General features: G+C 34.3%; 1 protein-coding gene across 2 annotated transcripts; it reads left to right on the top strand.

The window, feature by feature from the left end:
* Nucleotides 1-1,368: 1,368 nt before the first annotated feature.
* On the top strand, nucleotides 1,369-11,638 carry eif4e1c (eukaryotic translation initiation factor 4E family member 1c). 2 transcript variants are annotated; one of them, XM_024297256.2, is made up of 7 exons: nucleotides 1,369-1,806; nucleotides 3,280-3,365; nucleotides 5,072-5,167; nucleotides 5,977-6,040; nucleotides 8,090-8,200; nucleotides 8,314-8,453; nucleotides 10,580-11,638. In XM_024297256.2, the coding sequence occupies exons 1-7, from the start codon at nucleotides 1,789-1,791 to the stop codon at nucleotides 10,692-10,694; spliced, it is 630 nt and encodes a 209-aa protein (XP_024153024.1). In that variant the 5' UTR covers nucleotides 1,369-1,788; the 3' UTR covers nucleotides 10,695-11,638. The 2 variants fall into 2 exon arrangements, with proteins under 2 accessions (XP_024153024.1, XP_036071586.1); XM_036215693.1 differs by lacking the exon at nucleotides 1,369-1,806 and adding an exon at nucleotides 1,886-1,933.
* Nucleotides 11,639-12,078: the final 440 nt, after the last annotated feature.

The following is a 12,078-nucleotide window of genomic DNA, read 5'->3' as shown; positions in this document are numbered from 1 at the left end:
TAATATTGAATGTAGATCATGCTAATCATTAGTTTTTATGATTTTTTGTTTATTTTTCAAAATAAGATTAGTAAACATGTAACCTGTATTTTCATTGTAAAACTGAAAACTAAAGTCCACCTTTTGGTATATCCCTTCAGCTTTCACTTATTCTTACATTTGATTTGGCAGAGATTTTATGCCAGATGCCCTTTTTGACACAACCTTGTATTTTATTCACGCTGGGGAGACCCAGACTCGGGCCCTCTTGTGGCACATACTTAAGAAATTGCATGAAGGGTCTTGCCTAAAGACCCACACTGGAAGATTATCGCGCCGCCTGAGAACCAAACCCAGCATAGATGCAGCCATCTGAACCATCTATCCACTACAAAACGGAAAAATAATGCTACAAAACACATCAGCACGTATTCCGTATCATTATTATTTAATTATTTTTTTATTAAAAACTGTAAGTTGGGGTGTATTTGAGGAAATGTGCTGCTGACCTCTTGGTCAAGTCACCCTTGAAAAAGAGATCCTGATCTCAATGGGTTTTTCACCTGGTAAAATAAAGTTTAAAAGTAAAATAGAAACTAGGAAGATCTAGAACAAGGGTGTCCAAGCTTTTTGCAAAGAATGACAGATTTGGCAATTGGACATTTCATTTCTTCACATTGAAATAGAATTAACACATTTTAACAAAAATTATTTTGAATTCAACATTTGAAGACAAGAAATAAATTAGGAAAATTCCATATTGAACCTGGGTTCATATGAAATGTTACATATTATTCACAATAAAATGCTCACTGTAAACTTCTAAATACAAAATCAGAAAAAAACGATAGAAATTTGAAAGCCGGCGGGCCGAACTTTGGACATGCCTTGTCCAAATAAAAATCAATTATGAGGTTTAAAGGAGCATTTACTCATTTTTTTTGTCTCTTTATAATGAAAAAAATCAGCACATATTTTTTATTATTGCTAGTTGATTCATATTAATTACACATTTTTCATTTCATTTTTCATTTTCATCTAATTTATTTGTATGATTTTTCTATTGAAAAAAATGATACTTGCTGTACATTAATGACTCTTCCAATGGAAAATAATCTGCATACATTTTTTTTTTATTTTGCATACTTGATTTATGTTAAGGATTTTTTTCTAATTACATATAATCTGCACATTTTTTTCTGAAAAAGTGTTATTTATACTTACATAGCCATGTGATTTATTGTTACTTGAGGATTCCTAATAACATGGAAAAACATAAATATCTGATCCAGATAACGATAAAACATGTAAAAGAAATGGAGTCGGGTGGGATTATATAAGTTCGTTTCCACCCACTACCTTTAAAGCAATCCTTCTCTTGATTTTTAGTTATTCTGTGTTTTACATGTCTGTATGGATGTAAACTTCTGTTAAATGATTGTATTACACATTAATTATTTTTTATTTATTTGCTTGAAATAAACAATTTCTAATCTAATCTCATTCATAAATATGGTTGGTTCAAACAAGCAAAATACAGAGAATTGAGTTTGATGGAGGCAAATAATTTAATGTGGCGACCTCTAAATGAATCAGCCGAAAAAGGTAAAAAATAAAAAAATAAAAAAAAAGAAAAGATAAAGAAATAAAAATCGAGCTGGTGTGTCCTTTTTCACTGGAAAGGTTACTCGTTTCACTGAGGCGCTCGTGTCCAGGTGACCCACCTTAAAATGGACCTAGTAGGATTCCGTAGTAACGGACTTGCGTGACGCAGATACGTTGAGCAGGCAGATCATTTCTCCAGTCAAGATGGCGACATCGGAGCCGGTAAGAGAGACTAGAAACGCAAGAAATACTGAACTATTTCATTCAGACAGGAACTCCGTTTATGTCTGAGCCACATCCGGAGATTATATTACAAATGAATATATTGAAACGAGTCTATTTAGTTGTCGTAAGTTCCGCTGTGGAGTTGTCGAATATTGGTGTAGATTAGCGTTAGCACGCACTGCAGTGAGATGGATGAGGCGCTGCCTCACTTTGTTGGCAGGGAGGGACTCACAGCCTGAAGCTCGTTCATTCAAAGTCCATTCAGTCATTCGGTGAACTCTCCATTGATATTAAGCTAATATAAACCAGCGGCTGTATTCAGTAAATCAACATTATGATGTTTTTGAATTGAATCGTTGCATTTTTACTCAACACGTGTGTATAGGGCTTGCGGGCTAGCTTAGCACGTCCAATGCTAGAAAGCGTTAAACGTTACGGAAGCTTAGATTTGACGTTATTGTGCGTGATCTCCCGAAGCTAGCGCTTTTTCTGGGGTCTGTGCTTGCATTGTTGATGTAATGGAACAAAATGTATATGTCCTGAGGCAGGACGGGGTTGTGAAAGTCAACAGACTGTTGATTAGATTACGATTTAGCCTCCACGAAATAAGGGAATCCTTGGGAAACTGCCTAAAGTCTAACTGGTTTTGTAGTTTTATTAGTCAAATCGGATGTAAATAATCAATATTTGCTTGTCTTGAAGAAGAATTATCATAGTAATTCAATAAAAAACATAAATAAAGACTGTGTCATAAGATAACAAAAAAATCTACTTTCAGCAAACTGATTAATGCCACCAGATTCTGATCAATGGATCTTGAGGTGTAATAATTCTATTTTTAAATGTCATTATATTTAACCAGAGACTCTCAACTTTAATTATTCAAAAAATATATATTTTTTATGAACCCACTCCAATGAAAATAGTGTTTTTAGCATCTTATTGATGGATTTTTGTCATGATTCAAGACACATATACATAGAATTAAGGTTAAAATTGCATTTTTCTGTATTTTTTCATTTAAATTATGGTGAATCATGAGCAGACAAATAACCCCTTAATAGCTTATGGAAGTAAATTAATTTTAATACATGTTTAATTAGTTTTCTTTGTGTTTTTGTTTTTTAGAAGTTTTTAAATGTGTATTTTATATGCTTTTATTTTGAACACTTTGAGTTTTGCATGAATTAAAAGGAGGTTACAAGATCAACCTATCAACAACAAAAACACTAAGATGATGCTGCTTGCATTAGAAATTGTCATGTCCCTTTTGAATAAATACATAAATGAAGTCTATGGTTTGGTGCTTTACAAAAATGGTTTTATTCTTGAGTCTTGGGAAATTTTGAGGCTTACAAACTAGTAATTATAGCATTCAATTTTTGAATCCATTGGAATGTGGTTTTATTTTTATGCCCTCAGGAGCCTGAAATCTGTATTAAAGATCCTATTGTGTGTCTGTCCCCTCAGAAAGCAGCTGAAACTGAAGATCAACAGACTGACGGGCAGGTTCTTGCAAATGCTGAGCAGTATATCAAGCATCCTTTGCAAAACAGGTAAGACTATAAAAACTCTAAGTAAATGTGGAGAGAAGCTGTGTGTGGATGGATGCTTCCACATGATACAGGTGATCCACTCTATTACCTGGGCGATGTGGCCAAAATCGAATTTTTTTTCATTCCAAATTATTATTTTTTTATTTTTAAAAACAGCTTAATCATGAAAAACCACTGGGAGCGTTTTTCAAATTACTCACAAGATAATTGGAGACAGATGAGGGACTTTCAGGCCTCCTATAACTTGCTAAATTGCTTCTTTAGGCTACAGTTAAACCTTTAAAGTTATGCTATCTTCTGGCTTAGATTGGTTATAAAGCATTGAAACTTGTTTTTGAGTTAAATTGTTAAAATTATATCCTGTAGCCAACTACTGGTAAATGCTAATAAACTCCTTCTTGTGATTCTGTTTGATAGTTTTTTTTTTGTTTTTTTTTTAACCATTTGTGTAAATAATTGCTGTTATGCTGCAGGGACACGGAGCTTCTCACATTTTGATGGATTAATTAGCACCTTTGCGGGTGCGGCCGACCCTGCACATCTGTCATTTTTGAACAATGGAGACTCGGGGTCCAGCAGGAGATGAATAGGGGAGAAATGTGAAGTTTTTGGAAAGTGAAAGCGGTTCATATAATAGCTGGAGTGTTCAACAACAGGGACAAATTTAAGGGAAATTCTAGTGCAGAGCCTTTTGAGATTCGGGATTTTTCTATTTTAAAAGACTGTTTTTGACTGCTTTTGATATATTTATTTTCTTCTTATCATTTGAGGTTAGATTTAACCTCTCCACTGCATATTTCTGTTCTCAAATTCTTGTTTCTTAAATATTGTCAATTTTTATGTATAATATGTGAATTCTCTTCCAATATTGTGTTCGTGTGAAACCTGGATTCACTTCACCAACACAGTTAGGCTTTTCTGTAATGGGAGAATGTAAACAATACACGTATCTTCTTGAAGTGTCAAACCAAACAAAGGATTTACCTCACTCTATTTGTTTTTTTTTTTTCCTTTTTTCTTCAAAGTAAGTTAAATAAATTAAACGCCTTAAAGTTTTAATTAGTATTTTTAGGACGATTAAAGGAAGAATTCACATTTTATACACATGCACTCATATAAAAGTTTGGTTTTCCATTAACTAACAAAGGATCACATTAAAAACATCTCATTGAGATCTTCTTTTATCCTTTAGTCTGTTAAATTGTTTTGCTCTTTCAAAATAAAAGCTTGCAATGTTGGGGAGATTAGCCTGTGTGGAAATAAGGTCCACACCCAAGAATGTGTGGGGAAAAATCCATGAATTTGTGTAATTTTTTTTCTGGTTTATGACAGAAATTTGTCAGAATTTCTGTTGATGGGACACAGAGACGGCCCCATTTGTTTACATCCGACTCTAGGACGAGGTTTATGCTACAGTTGAATGTGTGGGGGGCATGGGGTTTGACTGATGCCCTCAGCACCACCTCTTTGCCCCCGTTGTACCTCCCTCCCGCTGTGAACCCTCCTGGAAATAGATAAAAGACCAGCAGCCTTTTCTTTTCAAACAAAGGGTTTGTTTCTAGAGCTGACGCTCTCGCCGCTGTGTTCGTTTGTGACAACAGCTGTTGTCTTTAAATCTATTTTTATCTCTGTGGTGAAATGAGCTCAGTTTAATGATGTTTTCTTTTAAATAGATGCCTTAATGGGTGTGGATTTTTCTCTTTCAGGTGGGCCCTTTGGTATTTCAAAAACGACAAGAGCAAAAGCTGGACGGAGAACCTGCGTCTGATTTCCAAGTTTGATACAGTGGAAGATTTTTGGGCGTAGGTTCTCTTGATTTTTCTAAAGGAAAAAAGTTTAGTAAAATATATTCAAAAAAATTGGTGCCATTGAACATATAATTTTTATTTGATTTAGGACATAATTTTGAGTTTGTGAAGTCAACGCCCATAAAAAATGAAACAACACTTTTAACTACTAATTCAAAAAACAGAATTGTGTATTTACTTGAGTCAGAAATGTTTGAGTTGCTTTGAAATATGTATATGTTAGTTTAAAACAGTTGGATGCTTTTGATGAATGTGAAGTTAGACCGACGAGCGGTCGCCACATAAGGAAGTCACAAATGTTTTTGGAGAGAAAAAGTTTCTGAAGGAAACTTAAACAGAAACATGAATAAGCTGGAAAACTCAAATCAAACTAAAACTCCTAATTTCACTTTTTTAATGAAATTATTTCAATAAATACTGACATTAAAGTTACTGTTTTTAGGCCAAATATAATTTATCTATATGGTGTAGTTTGCTATTTGTCCCATTTTAATTTTGTTTTGCCTTTAGGGTGAAAATTCTTAAAATTTCATGTTAAATCATTTATTTTTGGAAGAAAACTTCCTTACCATTTACTTTAATATTTGGCAACAATTGCCTTAATAAAAAAAAATACATGTTTTTTGGAAATGTAAATTGACATGAGAGAATGACATTTTGATTTGGATCAAGTCATAATTGAAATCCAACATGTACAGATTCAGGAAGTGGAGCATTAATGTGTACGTTTACACTTGTCACATTAATTGTTTTAATCTAGACTTTTTAACACAAATTCATTGTGTATGTTTTTGTCTTCACAGATTATACAACCACATACAACAACCAAGCAAACTGGGCTTTGGGTGCGATTATTGCTTATTTAAGGTAAATGTGACTCATTTATCTATTATAAAAGGATGATTCTAATAAAACAGGGGTCACCAACCTTTTTGAACCTGCGGGCTACTTCATGGGTACTAAATCATACGAAGGGCTACCAGTTTGAAATAATAAATTTGCTTAGTTTGCCTTTAGTTATTCATTATTAATAATAATAATGATACTTCTCTATATGAAGACACTGATTTCTTAGCATAATTATCAATAATGACAACAAGCTAGGAAACAGATATCAATATTCAGAACTTTATTGATCTCAACAGATCTTGTCACATTTTGAGGTAATGATCAAATGAAATGTTTTTAACAAAATTATAACAGCGCCCGCTGTGCTGTACTCAGACAGACACTTCAGAAGCGCATTTAATTAGAAAAAAAGTCAATTTCCATTACAGTTCTGTGAAAAATATCCATCCATTTCATACGCCCCCAACACCAGCTCCTCTACGCAAAATAACTTTTTTTTTCGAAAAAATCTGTAATCTGTGTTTCCATTAAAGATAACTAATTATCAAATATTCTCGGTGTCTCCATGTGGGAAAGGGAGAAGGGGACGCCTCATTCTTTGTTATTAGCTGCATTTCCATTACACATTTGCGCAAAACTTTATGGAAATTCTTGGAATTAAAAAAAAAACGTTTGGAAATGACACTGTTTCCATTAAATTATAATTTTGCGATAAATCACAAACCAACTCACGCGATAAGTCATTAAAAACACGGCGATGAACGACAAGTATTTTTTTTTATTTCATTCACTAAAAGGGAACATGTGGGTGACGTCACAGCTCTGTCTGGGGCGCACGTGCAGCGCAGCTCGACTCAGAAGAGAGAGAGGTCTGTTCAGCGGATAAAGGAAAAAGCAGCAAACAAGCATCTGGACCTTTTTTCTGTTTGAAAACACCACAGCATAAATTCAAGCTTCTGTCACGGCGCTCGCGCTCATGAGACTTCAGGCTCCAAGCTGCAAAAGTGCGTCTGCAGATGAAGCGATGAGGAAAGGAGGAGGAGCTGCTGCGCGATTCTGTATGACCCGCAATTTATAAAGCGCTTTGACGCTCCAGGACTTCTCGGTGCGCCGGCTGTGCAGGCTCAGATCAGACACTTCATACCGAGAAGCGCATTTATTTAGAAAAAAAGTGTTTCCGCTTTGCGGAAAAATGTCTATTTCTTCCTGTAAGCGCAATTTCTTTTTTCGAAAAATGCCAGTTTTTCCAAACTGTGGTGTTTCCATTTGGATAATTTATTATCCAAATTCCAATTTGCGAAATTTCAGAGTTAATGGAAATGCGACTATTGATTATCTCGTTAAGGAGAAAACAATTTAAAAAAAGAAAAATAGTGGGACAGGCCGTTTTTGGCTTCAGAAATAATGAACATAGTGTGGCGACCCTGGGGGTTAGCCCCGCCTTCAGCTCCTAAGACTCATGGGAAGTGGGAAATATTGGGTGTGTTACATTGCTCACCATAAGTGAGGGAGCTGTGAGCAGAAGTGACCTTCATACTGTTTGGCTGTTCACGTATGTTTAAAATAAATGGGCATTGATGATGGAAGTGAGAGTACGCAGTTTGCTGCTTTGTCTTCTTCTGTCTGAGACTATGTTCGGCACGGACGATTGCCCTCCCCCGTCAGTTAAAGAGTAGCTCGCCTTTGGGTCCCTTCTGCGTCCCTGCTACAATTGACATACCAGTTAAGTCGTTACAATATAGCTTTAAGATGTTATAATTTTTAGTTCCTTATGAAGGCAGGTGTGATTTAAAAAAATCGCATCACAATAAAATAAAATTTTCGAGCAGCTCACAGGTGAGTTGTGCTATTTTTAGAAGAGGCCTGCGGGCGACGTGTTGGTGACCCCTGTAATAAAAATTATATGAATTGGTGCCTTAAAGGCAGAAAAGACAGATGTATTTGTCTCCCTTTTAACTTTAATTTCAATGGATGAATAGTAAAACAAAATAGATTCTTTGCGTTTGGGTTGGATGTTCTATAAATGACGTTTGTGTGTTTTTTTTTTGTTTTTTTTTTTTTTGTCAGGATGGCATCAAACCGATGTGGGAAGACGACAGGAACAAGCTGGGAGGTCGATGGCTGATGACTCTCAACAAACAGAGACACAATGATCTCGACCGCTACTGGATGGAGACTGTAAAGCTGCTGTTTGTCTTAGCACAAATAATCTGTGTTGTTGTGCTTTTCTTGTTGACTCTGATTTATTTACACTGAAACGGAGCGTCACTGTGTTCTGTTTTGCTTTGCAGCTTTTGTGTTTAGTCGGAGAGTCGTTCGACGACGCAAGCGAAGACGTGTGTGGCGCCGTAGTCAACGTCAGACCTAAAGGTGATAAAATATCCATCTGGACGAGCAACTGCCAAAACAGGGAAGCCATCATGACAATAGGGTAAGATAGGATCGTACTCTTAGATTAATATTTAACTGATCACCTAAGAGATTAAAAAATAAAGCTATTAATATGTATTTTTATGTACATTTTTATTATAGCGATCTCTTTTTAGTATTTATTTTAAATGTTTTTTTTATTATTTTATGTAAAAAATTGCATTTGTACATGAAAGTTCTTCACAAATATATTTGCCTTGTATTTATATCATCTTTATTAATCTTTAATTACTTTTTTTACTCATAATTTTACCAGTTTGATCTACTAAAATTACTTTTTTTTTCTCATAGTTTCAACTTTATTCTCATTAACTTATTTTCATGGTGGCCCTAATACTCCATCGTTACACTGTGTGGGGTTTTCTTAAAAATAAGTAAATTAAATGGGAAACTACAGATTTTTTTTTTTTTTTTTCAAATTTCTTGTTGTGTAATGAAAATAAATTAAATATTTTAAAAGTTTAACTCTTTCTAGAAAGGAGATCCAACGCATTTTAATACGTAGGATTTTTTAAATCTCTAAATTCTCTTTGTAATTAAGGCTGCAGCAGACGTTTGCATCCTTTCTATGTTGTAACTTCTAATACCTTGTTGAAAGTCGAGCTCGCTCAAAGACGTTCTTTAGTCAAATGTTTTGCAACACAGATAGCAAATAATTTCATTTAGGAGATTACGGGAAGGAAGGAGGAAAGGATGGTTTTGTTTAACTAATCAGACAATGGAGCGATTGTGTGTCATTAAGTTTTTTTTACTTTTTAAACTAGTGAAGCATTTCATTTTTAAGTTATAGTATCCATGCAAGTGTATTGGCTTGTAGCATTGACTGTATATGAGAACTGGACAGTACTTCCTCCAAACAGGAAGTGCTCACTAATTCCAAGAAGGCAAAATCTCCTAAAGTTCTATTGAGAAATAAACAGCTATTATGCAGTCCTTATATTTAACATAAAACATTCTTGCTCTGCTAGCTTTTTTGTTTTTGCTAATTCATTTTTTTTTTTCATTTATGTTTTTTTTTTCTGTAATGCAGGTTATAAACTGACCAATAAGCTCAATAGAAGTAGTTGGTCTCACCACTCGTGTCGCCCACTTTTAAGTGGTAGGCGTGTAGACTTCCAACATGCTTCTCCCTAATTGGTTAGTTTGGTTGCCATAGAAACAACTCAGAGCAGCTTCAATCAATTACTGCTTGCCAATGATTTCTGGTTCCAACATGGTGGCATCCATACTGCGAACAAACGATGACTGAATTCACTTCATTTTATTGGAGCCGGAACACTTAATTTTTTTTAATGGATGACATCATTCTCACTCCTTCCAGTTCTCTTATACTGTCAATGCTTCATAGCCTGGCGCTAACTACTAGCTAATTGAGTCCAATGTGGAGTTTCTGTAGCTGCAAAGATCTGAACCTTTCAAGAATTATTGCTAAATAATTGGTCTCTAAAAAAATAAGGTAACTCACTGCAGTAGTTCCTTCTTTTTAATAGAAGAAGATGGATTTCATAAAGCTCAGAAAAGAGTCTAGACTCCTCCCAGAGGATGGGTTTCATTCATACTGTTGAGAATTTGTTGGATGTACTGGACACAAAACACTTCAACACAAGAAATTCAATACAATTTGGTCTAACTAGGTGGAAATAAATTGAAGGAAGATGCAGCTCCAGTATGTTAAATCTGCAAAGTATTTTTCTTTTTTATTTTAATTATTTTGGATGTTTTAATGCTGTAAACTCCCACAACTTCACACAAACTTTACATTTTTCTCTGACAGACATTAATAGTTTCACACTTTCCTCTCTTATTTAAACTCTCAAAGTTAAAAACTTTCTAGAAAAATGTGTCCGGTATCATAGATTTAAAATGAAAATGTACTACTAATCGAATATTTCTTTAAATTTTGGCAAACTGACCTCATTCTATGCAGGAAATGTGCAAGTTGATTGGCAATGATTAACAGCCAATCAGGATGCAGAACACAATGCACTGCAAAAAAAAGCAAAATTGCACTAAAAAAAATAAAAAGTAAACAGTTTTACAGTGAGTGGCTGCTGTACAGTATGTGCCGCCACCACTAGATGGCGCCTGAGAACCTGAATGTCTCACTCTGCTCTTGTATTTTCACAGGCAACTGTACAAGGACCGTCTGAACCTCCCCATGAAAGCCATCATCGGCTACCAGTCACACGACGACACGTCCAGTAAGAGCGGATCCACCACCAAGAACATGTATTCCGTTTGAACCCCCATCATCACCGTAGATTTAAACCGTTACAAATCTACACCATCACATAAACTTTTTGAGTTGTCAACTACTGTAGTGTTCTTACCTTTTATTGAAAGAGTATTGTTTATATTGCATAAAGTTGGAGCTTTCCCAGTGCAATGATGGATAGAAGAATTGAAACTGCAGGAGAGGAGATTTGTATGGTTTGATATATCTAACATGAGCAAGAGAACATTCTTTTTTCTTTTTTCTTTTTTAGATTTGGAGGTTCTGTGAGTTCTAACAGTGACCTCCCATAGCTTAGCTAAGAACAAGCTATGTAGTCGCTTTGAGTATTTGAAAAAAATAATAATGAGAATAAAATCTTGTGTTTTTCTTTTACCGAGTTCTCACTCTCTTCAAAAAAAAAAATCATCTGCACCTCACAGGAAAAGACAGGTTTTAAAGGCTTTTTAACCAGATTTCTTCACACGTGTTCATTAGACGTTCTTTCTGATCGGAGGATCTCAAAGTTTTTGGTCACACTCCATTTCTTAATTTACAGCCTCTTGTGATTTCAGAGAAGAAATTGTAGGATACTGTTTTTATTTTATTTTTTTTGTCCCCTAACATTTATTTATAATTTAAGAATTATAGCAACTTAGTTGAAAACATCCCTAAAATGTATTCTTTCTTTCTTTTTTTTTTTTTTTTTGTAGTTAAGCATTGTGGACTACTGCATATAGTTGATTTTTTTACAGTGTACCATACAGTACAAACTCTCACAGAATTACATGTGCTTTTCACTGTTTTCTTCCTGACAGAAACTGTAGATAATGTCGCACTTGCGAGAGAAAGATGATATTCATTGTGAAATGCTTTTGCTCATAATGTATCTTTATTATCTGTAATTCCAGGATGTATATTACCTTTCAAGTAAAGTTTAAGTGCTTTGCATTAAAACCAGAGCCTTGTTTTCACTTTTGGAAGGAGGAAATGTTTTTGTATTGATGTGTCACTAAAATATGAGGAAAAAAAGATGACTGATTTAAATCTGCAAAGAGGCCTTTAAGTCGTTAATGTGGCTGTTTAAATGTAATGTATTCTTGGAATTTATACTTGTAAATTTAGCCAATTTACAATATTTACATATTTTATATTAATATATTATCATCATCATAATATGGTGACAAAATGTAGATTTAAATTTTTTTCTTGATGTTTAATTTTAACTTTGCTTTTTTAATTTTCAAATTCCTTAAAATATGTGGGTTTTTGATGGCAAAATGCCTAAATATTTTCACTTTTCAAAAAAATACATGAGAATATTATGAAAAAGTGTTTTCATTTCCATAATTCAATCTAAAAAACATCTTTCATAGAATATATCTTCAGGACCCACTGTTTTGATTTGAACTAT

This window comes from Oryzias melastigma, linkage group LG15, assembly GCF_002922805.2.
Source record: "Oryzias melastigma strain HK-1 linkage group LG15, ASM292280v2, whole genome shotgun sequence".
NCBI lineage: Eukaryota > Metazoa > Chordata > Actinopteri > Beloniformes > Adrianichthyidae > Oryzias > Oryzias melastigma.
The sequence above is the reverse complement of the archived record's forward strand: the minus strand, read 5'-3'. Positions and strand labels throughout refer to the sequence as shown.